Source organism: Bufo bufo, chromosome 7 (genome assembly GCF_905171765.1).
Source record: "Bufo bufo chromosome 7, aBufBuf1.1, whole genome shotgun sequence".
Taxonomy (NCBI): Eukaryota; Metazoa; Chordata; class Amphibia; order Anura; family Bufonidae; genus Bufo; species Bufo bufo.
Genome location: NC_053395.1, coordinates 189,149,670 through 189,167,514, shown reverse-complemented (window position 1 = coordinate 189,167,514; position 17,845 = coordinate 189,149,670). Strand labels below are relative to the sequence as shown.

At 42.6% G+C, this 17,845-nt stretch overlaps 1 protein-coding gene across 2 annotated transcripts in view; it reads right to left on the bottom strand.

Annotated features, from left to right (window-relative positions):
- Window positions 1-15,131, bottom strand: part of LRP2 (LDL receptor related protein 2) — a 199,830-nt gene extending 184,699 nt beyond the window's left edge. For both annotated transcript variants that reach the window (XM_040441900.1, XM_040441901.1), the window contains exon 1: window positions 14,954-15,131. In XM_040441900.1, coding sequence (XP_040297834.1) covers window positions 14,954-15,047 — 94 coding nt within the window. In that variant the 5' untranslated portion in view covers window positions 15,048-15,131. The remainder of the gene's footprint in view (window positions 1-14,953) is intronic.
- Window positions 15,132-17,845: the final 2,714 nt, after the last annotated feature.

The window sequence follows — 17,845 nt, the reverse complement described above, 5'->3', positions numbered from 1 at the left end:
AGAGGGGTGCTCCAAGAGCTCAGTCCAGCCCCTTGGTGCTCAAACCAGATCATATGCATATTATTAAAAACGCAGATCTCTGGGGGTTGATCATGCTGACAGATGCTCTTTAAAGGTATCGTTGTGCATACCAATAAACGGACATGTTTTAATTGAGCTCGTTAGAATTGTCACTGATTCATGAAACCTATTGGTCTCCTATTGGAGCACCTGGGGGGCATTTAGTCTCCTCAGATGTAAATTAAGAATTACTTGAAAGAAGACCTCTCCTGACATGTCTGTTTTAGTGAATACATTACTTCCTCTTGAAATAACAATTGTGGATTTTTTGTTGTTGTGCCGTTCTTCTCTTATTCCTCCTGGAACTAAACAAATAAATTGACAACTGGGCATTATCATTCTCCTTGTCAACAGTGTGCTTCTACACGCAGTGTCCGCACTGATTGCGCAGTCTCAGGTTGTGTACAGACAATCAACTTTCATAAGGGCAATGGTATCAATTTATTCCTACATGTCCAGAATGAATAACAGAGGAATGGCTAAACAGAATGCACGTATTTACTAATACTGATATATTTAAACAGTTATTTTTTTATATATATTTCAGTTTGTGTTCAATACCTGTCCCTAGACCTAGAATATGTGATACATGTTTAAACTCTGGGGTTCAAGCACAGAATGGGGGTCTCAAATCCCCAATTTGGCAACTGTGGTTGTGCACCGAGTTTGAATGGAGCAATGGCCAAGCAGGCCCATCATGGATCCACAAAACACGGATACCAGCCGTGTGCGTCCAGCACTTTCCCATAACGGATGTTCCGCAGTATTGTAAAAATACTTATTCTTGTCTGTGGAACATATATACGGATGCGGACAGCAAACGGTATGCAGTCTGCAACTTTTGCAGACCCATAGAAATAAATGGATTCGCATCTGATCCACAAAAAAGTGCGGATCAAATTCAGATAAAACATACGGTAGTGTGCATAGGGTCTAAACCATAATTTCTGACCCACAGCAGCAGTTGCTTTTCCACACAGACTAAACTATAGATATATGCCTCTGGTGACAGGGGTGGGACGAGGGGTAGGCAGAGTAGGCAGACGCTTAGGGTGACATTTTCTTTTTACTAGCCAAGAATTGGTACGGGCAGATGCAATAGGGAAGCCCGAACTTCAGGGACCGTAATGGGAAAAATTGCCATAATCCTGCTCCTGCTTGCATGATGGTGGAAACTATTTGACTGCTATTAATAATCTAGTGAAAGAACTTTACACATCGTTAATGCATTTGCTGAAACTGGGCACTGCAATTTACCAGTCTAGTATATCCGAATCCTGACACCCAGATTAACAAAAGCACCTAAAATACAAAAAGTCACAAGTCAATAGGGTACGGCCACACGGTCAGGTTTCCTGATGCAGTTTTGGAGGCCAAAACCAGGAGTGAATTTAAAATAGAGAAGTCGCATTTGTCCTTTATACTTCTTCTTCTTCTATGATTCACTTCTGATTTTGGCTTCCAAAGCTGCATCAGGAAACCTGACCGTGTGGCCGTACCCTCATTTGAGAAAGAGGGGAGGACAGCACACCTATGTTGATAAGTAATAGGTGCACGTTTCCAGGGAAAGTGGTAAGCATCCTCACACTGATCAGATGATCCAAAAAAACGGGGAAAAACTGATGGAGTCAGAACGTCCTTGTGTTGGAATTTATTCGAGATGCAACGTTTGGGCTGTAGAGCCTTTGTCAAGCATGCATACACCAAGTGACCCCCTCATTCATATACCCTCATTCCCTTGGTGTATGCATGCTGGACAAAGGCTCTACAGCCCAAACGTTGCATCTGGAATAAATTCCAACACAAGGACGTTCTGACTCCATCAGTTTTTTTTCCTGTTTTTTGGCCGTACCCTAAGTCATCAAATTTTTTATTATAGTCTAAATTTTTAGGAAAGCTTATTGGCAATTCAGATAGTTGACACTGTAGCTCCAGTCTGACACCAGGCACGGACAAAGACAGTTGAGGGCCCCTGCGCAAGGACAGGATGTGGGCCCCTAGCTAATCTATCAAGAGTGCAGGGCTCATCATAGCACTCCTTACCCCTATCGTCAACGAGTCATTTGATGCATCAGAATCCAGCAGTGATTTTGGGCCAAGGGAACCTTGATGCCCTTTTCATTGTGGTATGCCCTCCCCCCTGCCTAAAGGGTCCCCATGTAGCTGCACAAAAACGGATCTACATTTTTGCCCACGGTGACATATGCTCTATATCACTAAATAAGTATTAGGCAACATTCCTGAAGCGGAGTTCATATCGGTTATGTTTCTGAGACATAGATGTCACTTGACAGAAGGTGACATCTTCATTTAAGGTGGAAATGTCCTTCAAGTTCTAAGAGAATGTTCTTCCATCTATCATAGAGGTGTGCATTTAGACAACGGCACACATTGAAATCTGTTCATTTCCTGCAAAATGCATACGAAAAAGTAAATCTGGATTAAGGGAGGATTTCTTTGCTCAAATTTCCCTTCAGCCCAGCATGTGAAAGAACTCTTAAGGCCGTCTCGTTGAGAGAGTGCAGGTTTTTTTTTTTCTTCATCAGTTGCACATCAATCTTACTTTACTTTGCCACTGATACTTTCTTTAATTTGGACTTTGCCTCTTGGTTTTTAGTGACTCCAGCAGTAAGTAATCTGACCTGCCATTCTCTCATTTACTACTTTCAAATTTTAACTCAGTTTTCTAAAGGTTTTGTCTTTTTTTGTAACATTAGGTGATGAACTTGCAAATTCCTTATGTGGTTCACTACCCCACTAGAGTAAATTATTACAGGCAACCTGGAAAGGCATTGGGAAATGAAAAATATATCCAGTTTAGACGCTGTTATATTCTGTAAGGAAGGGTTTTAAAGGAGTGGATTCGGAGATTCTGACTGGTAGCACGTACGACAAATTAAAGAGCCACTCCACCCTAAGGGTACGGCTACACGGTGACACTGGTCGCGGCCAGGATCGCAGGGACATCGAAGTGTGGCGGTGACCCTGCAGAAATGAATGAATGTGCCACGACTGCAACCCCTGAATCGCAAAAAATCCAGCAATGTCCCAAATTTATCACAGTGACTCACATTATATGATACATTTGATCTATGGTTAGACGATTTAGTCTAAATTTACATCCAATGTTGGTTGGCTTACCCTGTGCCAAAATTATATTGCAATTTTGGTGCATGTTGTCACATCCTAAGCCATGAATCCCTTTCTGCAAAGCTGTGCCCCCTCGTCAAGCCAGAAAACCCAACAAGCAAGACTGGTGCATAAGTTTGGACTAAAACATGATGCAACATTTTGGCACAATTTGCAGCAAAGTCTAGGCACAACCACATTGCAATATTTTCCCCATTATTTTATATAATTTTTGACAAATATCGGAGATATGAGGACAAGTGGCTTTCTACCTACAAAGAGTCTGTTGGAAGCAATTAGCACTTGTGTGTCATACAAGTTTAAGGAGTCTTTCTTCATTAGGCCAACAAATGTTTGAGCATTGGAAATCCGGCATCCTGATCACCCACAAATTAGCAGAAAGAAGATGCAGTACTCCCGTAGGTAACGTGACTGCTTCAACGTATATCCAGACACAGCTGCACTCCGGAGAGCCGCACGAACCCTTCAGTCTGCTGATTTTGGACGTCCCTGGGGTTGGAATGATCACACATCACAAAAAAGGAAGGAAAAGTATATTACACATCTCTTTTCTTTTGTATCCACTTATGTGTAAAAACAATTGCCACAAGACTTTCATGTGTGAATCCAACCTTAAACTCTGTAAAACCCCTAGACAATAGCTCAAATGACAGCTGTGGATATAATCTGTGCAGGGTCAGAGTAGTCTACTAGAGGACTATAGGTTCCATGAGAAGGCCAAGTTTCAAATATTAATCCCACTACATACATGTCACAAGGTGCATGAGGATTGTATGGAGCCAGCTCATGAGCTGCGGCCAAGATCAGAAAAAATCCAATCTCGACTGCTAACACTAACTCTGATCCTTGGCCCCCCCCGATTGCCCCTAACTGCAATTCAATGGCTTTGTGAAGGTCTGCAGACCTGCCAAAGTAGTCCTATTACATCCAGCCTCAGAGTGCAATAGAGTACCAGTAAAATTACAATACAATGCAATACAGAAGTACTGCAGTGTATTGTATTGTCCCTGGGAATACTTAAAAGAGGGGAAATGTTTAAACAATTGTAAAAATATAATAAAGACAAATATTACAAATTCAAAAAACCCTCATTTCCCAATTTATCATGAAGTATAACATTATTTATTCCGAATAGTGAACAATATCAGAATTGTCAGTTTTTTTGGTCATCTTGTCCGTCCCCCCCTCCAACCTAAAAAAAAGGATAAAAAACTATTAAAAAGCCATAAGTTCTCCTTTTTTTCTAATTTTTACACCACAGAGAATGCCATAAAAACCAAACCAAAAAAACTATGACACAAATCTGAGGATTTTTTGTATTTCGTCTCACAAATATTTGTTTTTTACTGTTTCACAATAGATGATGACATTAAATATATATAATTTGCCCTGCAGTAAACAAACCTTGATACGGCTATGTCAATGGAAAAAATAAGAACGTTACTGCTTTTGAAAGCTAGGAAGAAAAAAACGAAAAAGTTGTTGCCAAAAATTGGCTTGGTTCTGGAAAGGGTAAAAATAAGGTCCACCTACAACAGCAAAGTATCATTCGGTTTATCGTGTTTTTTTTTTTTGGATCATATCACAAATAATAAACTGCGGAGTCCTTATTGATGATATGACCTGTGTATGCAATGAAAAATGTGTATAGCACCTGATACCTGAATGGATACCTGAACGGGAGCGCGAATTTAAAAACAGAAATTCTGTGTGAATTTCTGCGTATTTCCACTCCAAAATCCACATGTGTTACTTGTGGATTTTGGTCCAGTTTTCCCCCTTTGCATTGCAAATCTGTACTAAAACTCTTCAAAAACAATTGACATGTTGTGGATTCCAAAATCTGGGTGGCAAGTTCATTTCCGCACAGAAGAAAAAAGCATAATGTGCATTAAATTTGTCAAATTAGATAGATAGATAGATAGATAGATAGATAGGAGATAGATAGATTTCACATATATATCAATTTTCCTAGAATTAGCAATGCATTATAGGGATATGTCTATGATTTGACGAGACAGTTTATTTCATGGCCATATGTCTTCACCTTTGTGCTGCCAGTAACAAGACGCTCCTCAGGTCACAGACACTGCTAATACTCTATTAGTCTGATTATCTAGTGCGGTGACTACTGTATCCAAGAACTTTAAATCGTCTTAAGTCAGATAAAAGACAGAAAACGCGTCTGTGTCAGAGCTGGACAATGAAAGGTTATGAATTATATAAAGGGATAGGAAGTCATTCACAGCAAGTATCAGTCCAGCACCAGGAACTTAAAACCAATCCGTAGTTTTATTTCAAGCATTCCATTAAAACAAATTCCACAGGCAAAAATGAAACCAGTAATTTCCAATGCGTTTTGATCATCGTTACATAGTTAACACGGTTGAAAAAATACATAATTGATCATGAAGGGATCGTAATCGTGGCATGATTAAAACACGCTGGAAATGACTTTTGTACGTTTTGCTTGTTGAACTATTAATGGAATGCCTGAAATAAAACTACAGGTTGGTTTTAGGTTCCTGGTGCTGGACTGATACTTGCTGTGGATTACTGAAATGCTCTGGAGCGGGGCCGGTGCACCAGATGACAATCAAGGTAGCCGGCGTGTGTTGTTACATACAGTACATAGGAAGTCATTATCTGCATATGACACAAAGAACTGATGGGGTCTTAAATGCTTCCCAAAATATATTGCAATTAGAACGTTCTCTAATCATGGATTAAATCTATGTCAGTCTTACTGATGAATTCACTGAAGACCACTGATACCGCCATATGAGCAGTGCGTAAACCCGAGCAAGAAGTGAGAGCGTCATCTACAATCTGATATCAGTATGGGTGAAATATCACTACACATTCATTGCATGCGAGGTCTGGAGGACTGCTCCAGACTAATTGTTGGCTTACATGCTCATGGAGCTCATGACAAGCTCATGGAGATCTATAGACGCACTTCATCCATAAAGAATGTGAACAAATCCACGTCTCCATCTGCAATCTGATATCAGTATGGGTGAAATATCACTACACATTCATTGTATGCGTTGTGATGGTCTCTGAGGTCTGGAGGACTGCTCCAGAAGGGTTAGACCCATTGTTGGCTTACATGCCGTCTATAAAGAATGAGTCAAGACAAGCTCATGGAGATGTATAGACGCACTTCATCCATAAAAAAATGTGAACAAAGCAACGTCTCCATCTGCAATCTCGGGCAGACACAGACAAAACTAAATGCACCCCCTTTTCATTTGGAAAGGGCAACATCTTAAAGTGGTTTTTCAGGAATACAATATTGATGACCTATGCTCAGGGTGGGTCATAAATATCAGATTGTTGAGGTTTGACTTCCAGCATTGCTGCCGATCAACTGTTTGAAGAGGCTGGTGAGCGTTGAGCTCTCTTCTTAGGCCAGTGACGTCAGATTTATCGGCCACATGGCCTATGTATGTGCTCTTCAGCCCTATTTAAAGGGAACCTGTCATCAACTTTTTGCTGACCGTACTTATTCATGAATTCCTGCTCTCCTGCCCACCTGCTGATGACTGACAGTCTTCTACCTAGTTTTCTCCCTTTCTCTCTAGGAGAGAACTGACAATCATCAGCAGATGGACGGGAGAGCAGGAGATTATGAATAACCAGGACTCTTCTCAGGTAGATCTGACTCTTTTCAAGGCCTGGGCTGCAATGATTATGATGCTGGTTCTCGGCAACCACTTACTTTTAGCTGATGTGTGACACACCGCTGAGATCAGCATTACTGTCACTACTTTATACTGCCCTCAGTACGGTCAGCATAAAGTTGATGATAGGTTCCCTTTAAGTGATTGGGCCTAGATTGCAATACCAAGCACAGCCACTATACAATGTACGGCGCTGTGCTTGGTAAGCTGCGAGGAGGCCACAGCACTTACCATAGCATAGCAGCTTCTTCAAACAGCTGATTGGTGGGGTGCTGGACGGCCACTGAGCAGATATTGATGACCATAGGCCATCAATATTCTATTCCAAACCCATTTAACACTTTATGACCCCCAATACAGGTTATAATAAGATTCACTGGTTTGTCTTCCAATGAATCATGGCACTTGTTGAAGCGTTGGGACACCATCAGCAGTGTTTGGCTATTTTCACACAGGTTTCTTTCTAAATCCTGCCATTTTGTGGCTAATGTATACCCCTGTTGTAGAAATATTAATAGTTGTAATCTGCTCGCATCAAAGTTTGTGTAAGGAAAAAGGTAAATCCCTATTTCCTTAGCGGCAGTCAGAGACAGACCCAGGTGCTACCATCTTGATTGAATTCTTGCTGAGCAACTCCTCCTCCTCCTCCCTGCCCAGTCTGTACCTTTTATTTACTCACAAAAGGTGTAAAAGGGGCTGGCCCAAGACAAGGATACAGGAAGTGATGACATACAGAAAGTGATGACATACAGGAAGTGATGACATGTCAAAGGACAGGGAGAGGCAACCAATGTGGCTGGACAGACAATGCACACACCCCATCCCTGTATAAGGAAGGATGAGTCATCTCTATTGTCTGACCAGCCAGGTGGCCGCCCACCCCCTATCACTGTCAGCATGGACCTCATTCAATACTGCTCAAAGGTGACCAGTATCTAATGAAGATCATTCTACTGGTTCTTATAGGTTTGAGATTATCTGCGAGACATTGCTACGGCTATTGTTAGTATACGGTACGAGTATACCGACAAGACAGATATGCATGTCTTAAAAGCAGATATGTATCCAGAAAGGGATAGCGAAGCCGCAGCAGAGGTATAATATGTATCTCTCATTATGCAGACTTCACTTCTCTAATGTGTATAGACATTTGAAGGGAAGAAGCCCAGTGCATTGCACTTAGTGCTCACAAACCGGCAAACGCCCCCTACACACTGAGAACACGTCTCCAAGCCCATGAGAAGGTTTTCATACTGACGGTTTTGCCACTGGTCCCGATTCAACCCAAGTACCCTCTGCTAGAGCGCTCTCTGGCTAAATCCGACACAGGGAGACAGATGACAATCTATAAAAACACACACACATCCTAAGATAAAATGTCCGCATAATAAAATTTCCACAACACCCCATACAGAAACTCCAAAAATCATAAAATTGTGAATAGTAATGATTTTAAAATCCAAAGCATGTTCACACTGCATGGACAAGTTACAGCAGAAATCAAAGTTTCAGTCTCAAACTTATGATGCTGATATTTTGAGTCAAATCCAACGTGAGTGAACATAGCTTTTGGGATTTTACCCTAACCTTGTATATCGGGTTATCGGACTGCACAGCCTTAGAAACCAGCCTGTCTCAGATTATATTCAGGTCTACAGCTGAAGGTGAATCTGAGGTGAGGTGATGAAACCCACTGGGGTCTTCAGTGTACTCTTGGTTTCCATTTACATCCAATACCAGACTGGGGTTCCTTGGACCCATCGCAAGACAAAAAGTCCACATAAAATCGAATCATACACATCGTCATCAATAAACTCTAATATTTGTAAATAATCCCATTAAATGTAGACCACAGAGACAAGAAACTGGCTGCAAAGTCATCTCCACATGAGGAGTGTTTGCTGGGCCTTTGGAGTGATTTCCATTTGCTACTCTGGTGGGTTTCAGTCCTGAATATTACATACCTGTCCTTAGATTCATTTTATACTGTGAATATGACTGATCATATGACTATAGAGGGGGCAGAGGTAGCAGTCGGGCCCAGGAGCCTAAGGGGGCTCAAAGACCCTTGTGCCGCATAAGAAACACACACCAGTATGATAAAAAGTGCATGCTGGTCAAGTTACACCCTTGGATGGAGGGAAGGGGTTAGGTCAAGAATTTGGCATTGGGGTGGGGGAGGATTTGCCATTTCAATTTTTGCCATTTCAATTTTATTTTATTTCTGCCTGACGTAACATTTTTTCCCGTGATTTTTGTGCATTGTCTTCAAGAAAATCAATCCAAAAATAGACCCAGGTAGGTGGGGGGTAAATGCTTACAGATATGACTCTAGAGCAAAAAATACCTAATTTCCACACTACCTTGTATCCAAATATAACTGACTGTAGCAATTCTACACACGTGTGCCGTCAGTGAACGGTATATTTCGTATCATCTATTCAATACGCTCTACACACAGCATATAATCAGGTACATTGATAAAAAGTGAATATTGTATATAGAATTTGCTATATTTGGATACAAGGAAGTTGAAAATTAGGGATTGTTTGCCCTGGGGACTTCCTATCATTACTGGCACAGGTTCTACATTTTAAAGATTGTGTGTCTTACAATAAACGTTTAATAGATCCCATAAGAAAGTACAATAAACAATGCATAGCCATTGTATAACTGCCTGCGTACGGTGTGTCCTGACGCAGTTCAAGGAAGCTAAAAGAAAAAAAGAGTATTTGTCACCTAAAATGAAAAAAATGAATTGTGAATGGATGAGAACTATAAGTGAGTCCCATGTATTAAGGTTTATGTGTTGCTTTTGAACAGAAGCCATTCTAATAACCTATTCACAGAACTGTGTATAAGAGCCAGTTCTATTTAAAGGGCTTTTCCCGGACCTAGGATCCGACTCCCAGCGCCGCCACCGATCAGCTGCTTGAAGAGGCCTCACAGGCTGCCAAGCACAGCGCCGTCCATTGTATAGCGGCTGTGAGCGTTGAGCGGCGAAGCCGGTTCGTTCATGTAGATACTCATATTGGTAAGGAACCCCCTTTCTCCGTACATGCATATAATTACGGATGAGCGAAGCGAGCTTCGGATCCTAGATCCGAAGCCGCTTCGCTCAAAACTTCGTTTGAATACTGTACGGAGATCTGACTCCGTACAGATTTAAAATGTGTGGGCTCCAGCGAGACAAATCCATTATCACCGAAGTCTCGTGGGACTTTGGTGAATAACTTCGGGATTAGATTTTTCAACTTGAAAACCATTTTAAAACTTGGATCCAAAGTCCGCTGAGGTGCCAGTCGGTACAGAAGCCGACTTCGGATCCAAGTTTTAAAATGGTTTTCATGTTTAATCGAATGCTGAAGTTATTCACCAAAGTCCCGCGAGACTTCGGTGATAACGGATTTCCACTTGTCGAAGCCCATACATTTGAATACTGTACAGAGAAGAATCTCTCTACAGCATTCAAACAAAGTTTTGACTGAAGTGACTATGGATCTAGGATCTGAAACTTGCTTTGCTCAACACTACATATAATGTATGGCCTCCGATGAGGCACTTCCAAGATGGTGCCGGGTAATGCAAGACTACAGTAGTCTATACGTGCGACGTTACGGTAAGTAGCGGTGCATACATTATGAATCTGGACACAGGTTCGTTAATGTTTGTGACACTTTCCGAAAACCTGGGTTCAGATTTGTAATTTAAAATATTAATGCATGAGTCACTGCTTACCGTAACGTTGCACGCATGTGTAAGACTACCGTAATCTTGCGTTATCCGCCGCCATCTTGTAAGAGGATGATCATTATGTGCATGTACTGAGCAGAGGGGGTTCGTTACCAATATGAGTATCTACATGAGCAAACATCACTAGTGGCTGTGCTTGGTATTGAATGGTACTGAGCGGTACACGGGCCGTACGACTGGTGAATGTGACGTCACTGGCCTAGGGTAAGGCAGATCAGCGGGGTCACCAGGATTCAGACCCCCACCGATCAGATGTTAATGACCTGCCCTGAGGATAGACTGTCAATATTAAATTCCTTTAAAAACAGCATCTTCTATTGTGGCAAAACCATGGCAAAAAAACACAGAAGTAAGGCTACTGCTCTTTACTGCGCCATTACTGCTGTGTGTGATATTATAATGTTCACACCTGGGTCATGACTTGTCCTTCTAACGCCACGGTGCAAAACAGCGCCAGACGTACCCCCTTGCCTTATAATGGGGTCCATCACGGTTTCCGTTGCTTTGTTGGCAATAGTGGTGCTGCACCCTGTACTATACAACACGTTCATGGAAAGACACAACATAGATGTGAACAGAGCCGTATCTATGGATTTACATGGGACTACAGATAAGACTATTGCATTTCTTAGGCTACTTTCACACTGGCGTTTCTGGGTCCGCTTTTGAGATCCGTTTTTAGGGCTCTCACAATCGGCCCAAAACGGATCAGTTCAGCCCCAATGCATTCTGAATGGATAAGGATCCGCTCAGAATGCATCAGTTTGGCTCCGTTGCGCCTCCATTCTGCTCTGGATGCGGACACCAAAACGCTGCTTGCAGCGTTTTGGTGTCCGCCTGACGATGTGGAGCCAAACGGATCCGTCCTGACTTACAATGTAAGTCAATTGGGACGGATCCGTTTTTCACTGACACAATATGGTGCAATTGAAAACGGATCCTTCCCCCATTGACTTTCAGTGTAAGTCAGGATGGATCTGTTTTGACTTAGACTTTTTTTTCAAAGAATAATGCAGACGGATCCGTTCTGAACGGATACAAACGTTTGCATTATCGGTGCGGATCCGTCTGTGCAGATACCAGACGGATCCGCACCTAACGCAGGTGGGAAAGTAGCCTTAATGAAATGTTCTATCACAACACACATCCCTTAAAGGGGCAAGCAAAGTCATGATATCTGTATACCTTAGAGGAGTATGTTGGGAGTATTACCTGTCCTAACATATCCTCTGATGTATTACTCCACTGTATAGCTATAGAGCGGCATATGTCAGCCATTGGCCACAGTGTTTAAAGGGGTTGTCCAGGATTAGAAAACAAGACTGCCTTCTACCAGAAAGAGCACCACACCTGTCCACAGGTTGTGTCTGGTATTGCCTCTCAGCTCTATTAAAGTGAATGGGGCTGAGCTGCAATACCACACACAACCTGCAGACAGGGGTGGGGCTGTTTTTGCAAGAAACTAGCCATATTCTTATAATCCTGGACAACCCTTGTAAAACAGACCAAAAGGAAATTTTTTGGCCTCCACTGGGTCACTAGGGGGTCTATGGCTACATTCAGCATATGTCCTTTCCCAGCGGATACCCCAAGCATGTGCTGCACAGAATGTCCACACCTCTCCTACAGTCAAACGATAGGACAGGGATCAGCAACCTTCAGCACTCCAGCTGCTGGGAAACTACAACTCCCAGCATGCACAAGTACTCTGCTATTCTTGTAAGGTTACATGCACACGAATGTATTTTGTTTCCATGTTCCTTCCAGGTTTTTTTTGCAGATAGGATGCGGACCCATTCATTTCAATGGGTCCGCCAAAAATGCGGACAGCACACCGTGTGCTATCCGCATCCGTATGTCCGTTCCGTAGCCTAGCAAAAAAAAATAGAACATGTCCTATTCTTGTCCGTTTTAGGCATTGTTACAATGGATCCGCAAAAAAAAAAAGAAAACGGATGGCATACAGATGTCATCCATATTTTTTGCGGACCGCAAAACACATACGGTCGTGTGCATGTAGCCTAACTCCCATACAAGTGAAAGGAGGTTTCTGAGAGTTGTAGTTTCAGAACAGCTGGAGGGCCAGAGGTTGCTGATCCCTGTGATAGATGAGTTCTAGCAAGATTCCCCTTTAAATCACAAATTCAGCTCTGCTACATCTGTACAAGCTCACACTCCAGGGCACTGCGCATCCTCTAAAGGATGACTAATTCACCTGTTCAACATCAACGTGGGGAAATCTCTTTCACGTATTGTCCGGTATAAGGTCTCTGTCAAACATCAGTGGTCTATTTTGCCCTATCTTGTCTGTGATTACGGATCCCCAATGCGCAGTATATTCCATGGGTCCGTCCGTGCCATCTGGGTTTGATCTGTGGTTTTTACAGACCATTGGTAGGAGATGCTTTAGAAACTCATTTTCAGCCTAGCAGTGTCCGTGGAATACGGGTGACACATGGAAAGCAACAAATGGACCACACAAGGATCCTTCACAGACATCTCCACGGATGAACCCCGTGACCATCTTGTCACGGATGTCATCACGGACACGTGAAAGAGGCCGAGGGCAGGCGAACTGAAGGCTCCTTCCACCAGCACTTGATGTATAATTACTTACTGGATTCTCTATAAGGAGCTTATACAAGGAGTGGAGAAAAGAAAGCTGATTACAATGTGAATATGTCTATGCAACCCGGTAAATCAATTTTCTAGCTGGCAGCTAAGCAGAGGCAACAAGGAGTTCTTCATTTTCACTGTGTGGCAAGTATGCTGCTCACAGGACAAGGGCAACGGGTAGAAGGGATTTTGCAGGCAGAGCGGTGCGGGGACGACTCCAGCGCGGATAGATTAGGGGCACCGGGGCTGCACTCCTTAGATTTTCTCCTGGTCACATGCTAGCACTGGTTGCCAGGCAACCACAAAGCCCAGGGAAAAAAGTTCTTTTCTAAACTTGCAATCTGCGGCTGAGAGAGGCTTTGTGCTTCAAGCGCTGCTAACATCTGTTCAGGGCGAGACGGGCAGCTTTCTGACTAGGGGCAAATCAGTCTCTGGTCCAAACATCAGACCTGAAGCTAAATTCTCTGCAGCATCCACTGCTTAGCAAGTGCATCTATGTACCCAACAGGAGCTACTGTAACCTTACCTAGAGGTCATCATATTTAGTTATTTATTTATTTTATGCACTTATATAGCACTACTATATTCCACAGCGCTTTACAGACATTAGCATCCAACTGTCCCCAAGGGGCTCACAATCTAAGGTCCCTATGAGTACGTCTTTGGAGTCTGGGAGGAAACCGGAGAACCCGGAGGAAACCCACGCAAACACGTGGAGAACATACAAACTCCATGCACATGTTGTCCTTGGTCGGATTCGAACCTAGGACCCCAGCGCTTTACAGACATTAGCAACCAACTGTCCCCAAGGGGCTCACAATCTAAGGTCCCTATGAGTATGTCTTTGGAGTCTGGGAGGAAACCCAGGCAAACACGTGGAGAACATACAAACTCCATGCAGATGTTGTCCTTGGTCGGATTCGAACCTAGGACCCCAGCGCTGCAAGGGACCAGTGCTGACCACTGAGCCACCGTGCTGCCCATCATATGTTTCTTTAGCGCCAATACATTCTGCATTGCTCATACCCAACATTTATTAGCCAAAATATTCACGCGGAAGCAAATGTCCACAGAGGAGGCAGATCAAAGTCAAATTAGCGTGTTCCTGTATTTCCAGAAACAAAAAATCTAGACACAAAGCAGCAGTGCTGAGTTTGTCATTTGCTGCAATGTATCTGATATTTCGTGCTTTATGATTGGTTTTTATAAATCTATCAAATCGAAGAGTTAAATGCCAAATTTAGCATTTCCACATCTGCCTGAGCAGTAATAGCATCTTTAATATTTACCATTTTAGGTAAAAGATACTTTTTTTTTTTATAGATTTCCATTCACATGCCTTTAGTCGTGAAAAGATAGAACTAGGTAATGACAAATGACAAAAGTATACAGTAATAATAGATGGTAATAAAAGCATATAGGAACAGAATAGGATTGGTTAAATTGTTCCACCTCCTGTAGCAAGACAGAGGACCAGATCATACTGAATGATGTTCTGTTAAAAGGTTACAATGGAAATAATTCAAAATAAACAAAAAATAACTGATACAATGTATATCGCTCTCTAGATAAATAGGGTCACACTGTAGCCCAAGGCTTACACTATTATGGCAGTACTGTAAGTACATCCCTTGCTACCGGTGTCCTAACCACAGGGTCACACAGTCACAAACAGTCTGTCGTCTTACCCTGGGAATTTGCAGTCTGTAGGCAGAAAGTGAAGAGCAGACCCATAAGGAGAAGAGGAGCAGCAGGTCTTTGCATTGTGTTGAAACCCCCCATCACTGTCTCATGGAGAGAGTGGACCAGCCTGCAAGCAGAAAGCTGGTCCAAGTGACACCAATGTGAATTTCTCCTTAAGTAGCCAAGTGGATGACTTTTTTTTCCCCTTATCCAGCTAGTTGTGGAAGAAAGGCGTGTTCTCCAGCTGAGGCAATAAACTCCCACCCTCCACACATCACATAAGCTCTTTAGAACTTGTAGCCAGGGAACCAGCATGACTGGATAACCATTACAATCCACTAGTCGGTCACCACTGCTTCCCCTATTTAGGATGAGTTATAAAGAAGGGGGGGAGGGAGAGACAACCTGCTCTAAAAAGAACACAAAAAGTCGAATCTGCGCTGTGCATCTATACAAATGCAGCAGAACTTTTAATTATTATAAACTTTCTAGTTATTATTTTTCATTATTTACTATTATTTATTATTTTATTATTATCATCAGACCTACTACATCTCTATATATCATCAGCACTTTTACCAATGTCTCTTAGGGGAGGGCCACACGGTCAGGTTGCTGCATGCAGTTTTGGATCATAAAAGGAGAGAAAGTATAAAATACTGACTTTTTAAAAAATTCACTCCTGGTTTTGACTTCCAAAACTGCATCAGGAAACCTGACCGTATGGCCGTACAGTCCTGATTATGAAGAAAGCCTGGAAATATTTCATAAGGGCGTGATGTTTAATAAACTATTTAGTTCCTCGATGCTCTAAGGTTTCATACAGATTGCCAGAAGCCAGATTATAGATTGCTAAGGCAGGACCCATCATTTGGTGCCCATAGCCTGCTATAGGTCTCTTTGGCACAGGGATGTTGGCTGCAGGAACTCTGAACACTGCTCCTCTGATCCCAACAGCATCATAATGACTTAAGATAATGCCATATGTTCAGCAGGAACTCACAGCATTATAAATCATTATGATGCTGTGTGTTCAGGTCAGGGGAGCAGTATTCAGTTCCGGAAATGCAGCCGTCACATGGAGCATGCTTCCTAGACGGCCCATACCGTGCTTCCGATTATATGGGACATTTAGTCATAGCCTATCACAGCAATGCTTCTGGGAGAGAATATGAAGCCTCCTGGAAGCCTAAAAGTGTGTAATGCAGACCCAAAGGGATTGTGTGTGCTGCGGTATAAGGCCTCCTCGGGCTGCTTTGGGCCACTACATTGTGATGTAGGGCAAGATTTTCTATTTTCGAAGTCACAATTTTTTAGAATAGTATGAACCAAAGCCTTCAATAGGCACAAACTGTACATGGCAGGATGTCCTATGAAGGCTATGGTAGATGAATTTCAAGGGGTTATCGCACAAATCACATTTATAAAAGAAAAAAGGCACCAAAATATTAATAACCATTATCTAAAACCACTTTGCAGTGTTCACACCAAAAAAAAACGACCTTTTTCATCATTAGTTTTCCTTTCGTGTGTCCCACCGCTGTTCCTTTGTTCTAACTGTGAAAGGCTGACACATGGCAATATCTCTGCTTTCTAACTATGACTCCAAAAACATCATGCATGCACTCTATATGTTCTTCAGTCCGCCCTGCTACACAGCACCACCACACTATCTTCCTCCTTTTTTTTGCTGTAAATATAATCCCCAGTCAGTCTCCTTCCCCCTCTGTTCGCTTTAAATATAGTCCCCAGTCAGTCTCCTTCCCCCTCTGTTCATTTTAAATATAGTCCCCAGTCAGTCTCCTTCCCCCTCTGTTCACTTTAAATATAGTCCCCAGTCAGTCTCCTTCCCCCTCTGTTCGCTTTAAATATAGTCCCCAGTCAGTCTCCTTCCCCCTCTGTTCACTTTAAATATAGTCCCCAGTCAGTCTCTTTCCCCCTCTGTTAGCTGTAAATATAGTCCCCAGTCAGTCTCTTTCCCCCTCTGTTAGCTGTAAATATAGTCCCCAGTCAGTCTCCTTCCCCCTCTGTTCACTTTAAATATAGTCCCCAGTCAGTCTCCTTCCCCCTCTGTTCACTTTAAATATAGTCCCCAGTCTGTCTCCTTCTCCCTCTGTTAGCTGTAAATAGAGTCCCCAGTAAATCCCAGTCAGTCTCCTTCCCTCTCAGGTAGACATAAATATACCGTAGTTCTCAGCAAGTGGCCCCTGCAGGTAGTTATATAATAACTAAACCATAGAGTTTGGAGCAGAGAAACTAAATAGTACTTGCTTGCTCACAGGTCAGTCCTCAGATGTAGTCCTTAGGGTACTGGTCACTAAACAAAGGATCACTGCATGAACAGTAGAAATAAAAATCAGACAGTGGGGAGAGTGAATGGGCATGCTTGTCCACCAGCACTCAGCATACATTGCTTTACACTTTGAACACCAGGTGGAGCCATATTACGTAAGTAAATATCATAACTCCACCGGGTATTTTTTAATTCATGGAAATGGCAAGTATTGTTAATATTTCATGATCTGTACAATAAATATACCAGCACTGCCGGACTGGGGTTCCTGGGGTCCACCAGAGGAAATTATACTCCCGGCCCAACTCTAATATCCTCCATAATGTTTGTTAGGCTTTAAAGAATTAGACCCTAGTAGCAAGTGATTGGCACCCAAATGTTTTTTTTTCTCCTAGATCTTTGGGCCCATAATGGGATCAGAGCCTAGGCCCAACCTTTGGTGCTCTGATGGGACCGTTCAATACCTTTTACCAGTTGGACATCCCTTTAAGGCAGAGGGGATAACCACTAAAAGAGTCTTGCTTCCATAATATGGTCTCATATTATGGACGTCTGAAGGAGGCCTAGCAGCCTTTAGTATCTACATGTTGGAAGCGTCCACTGA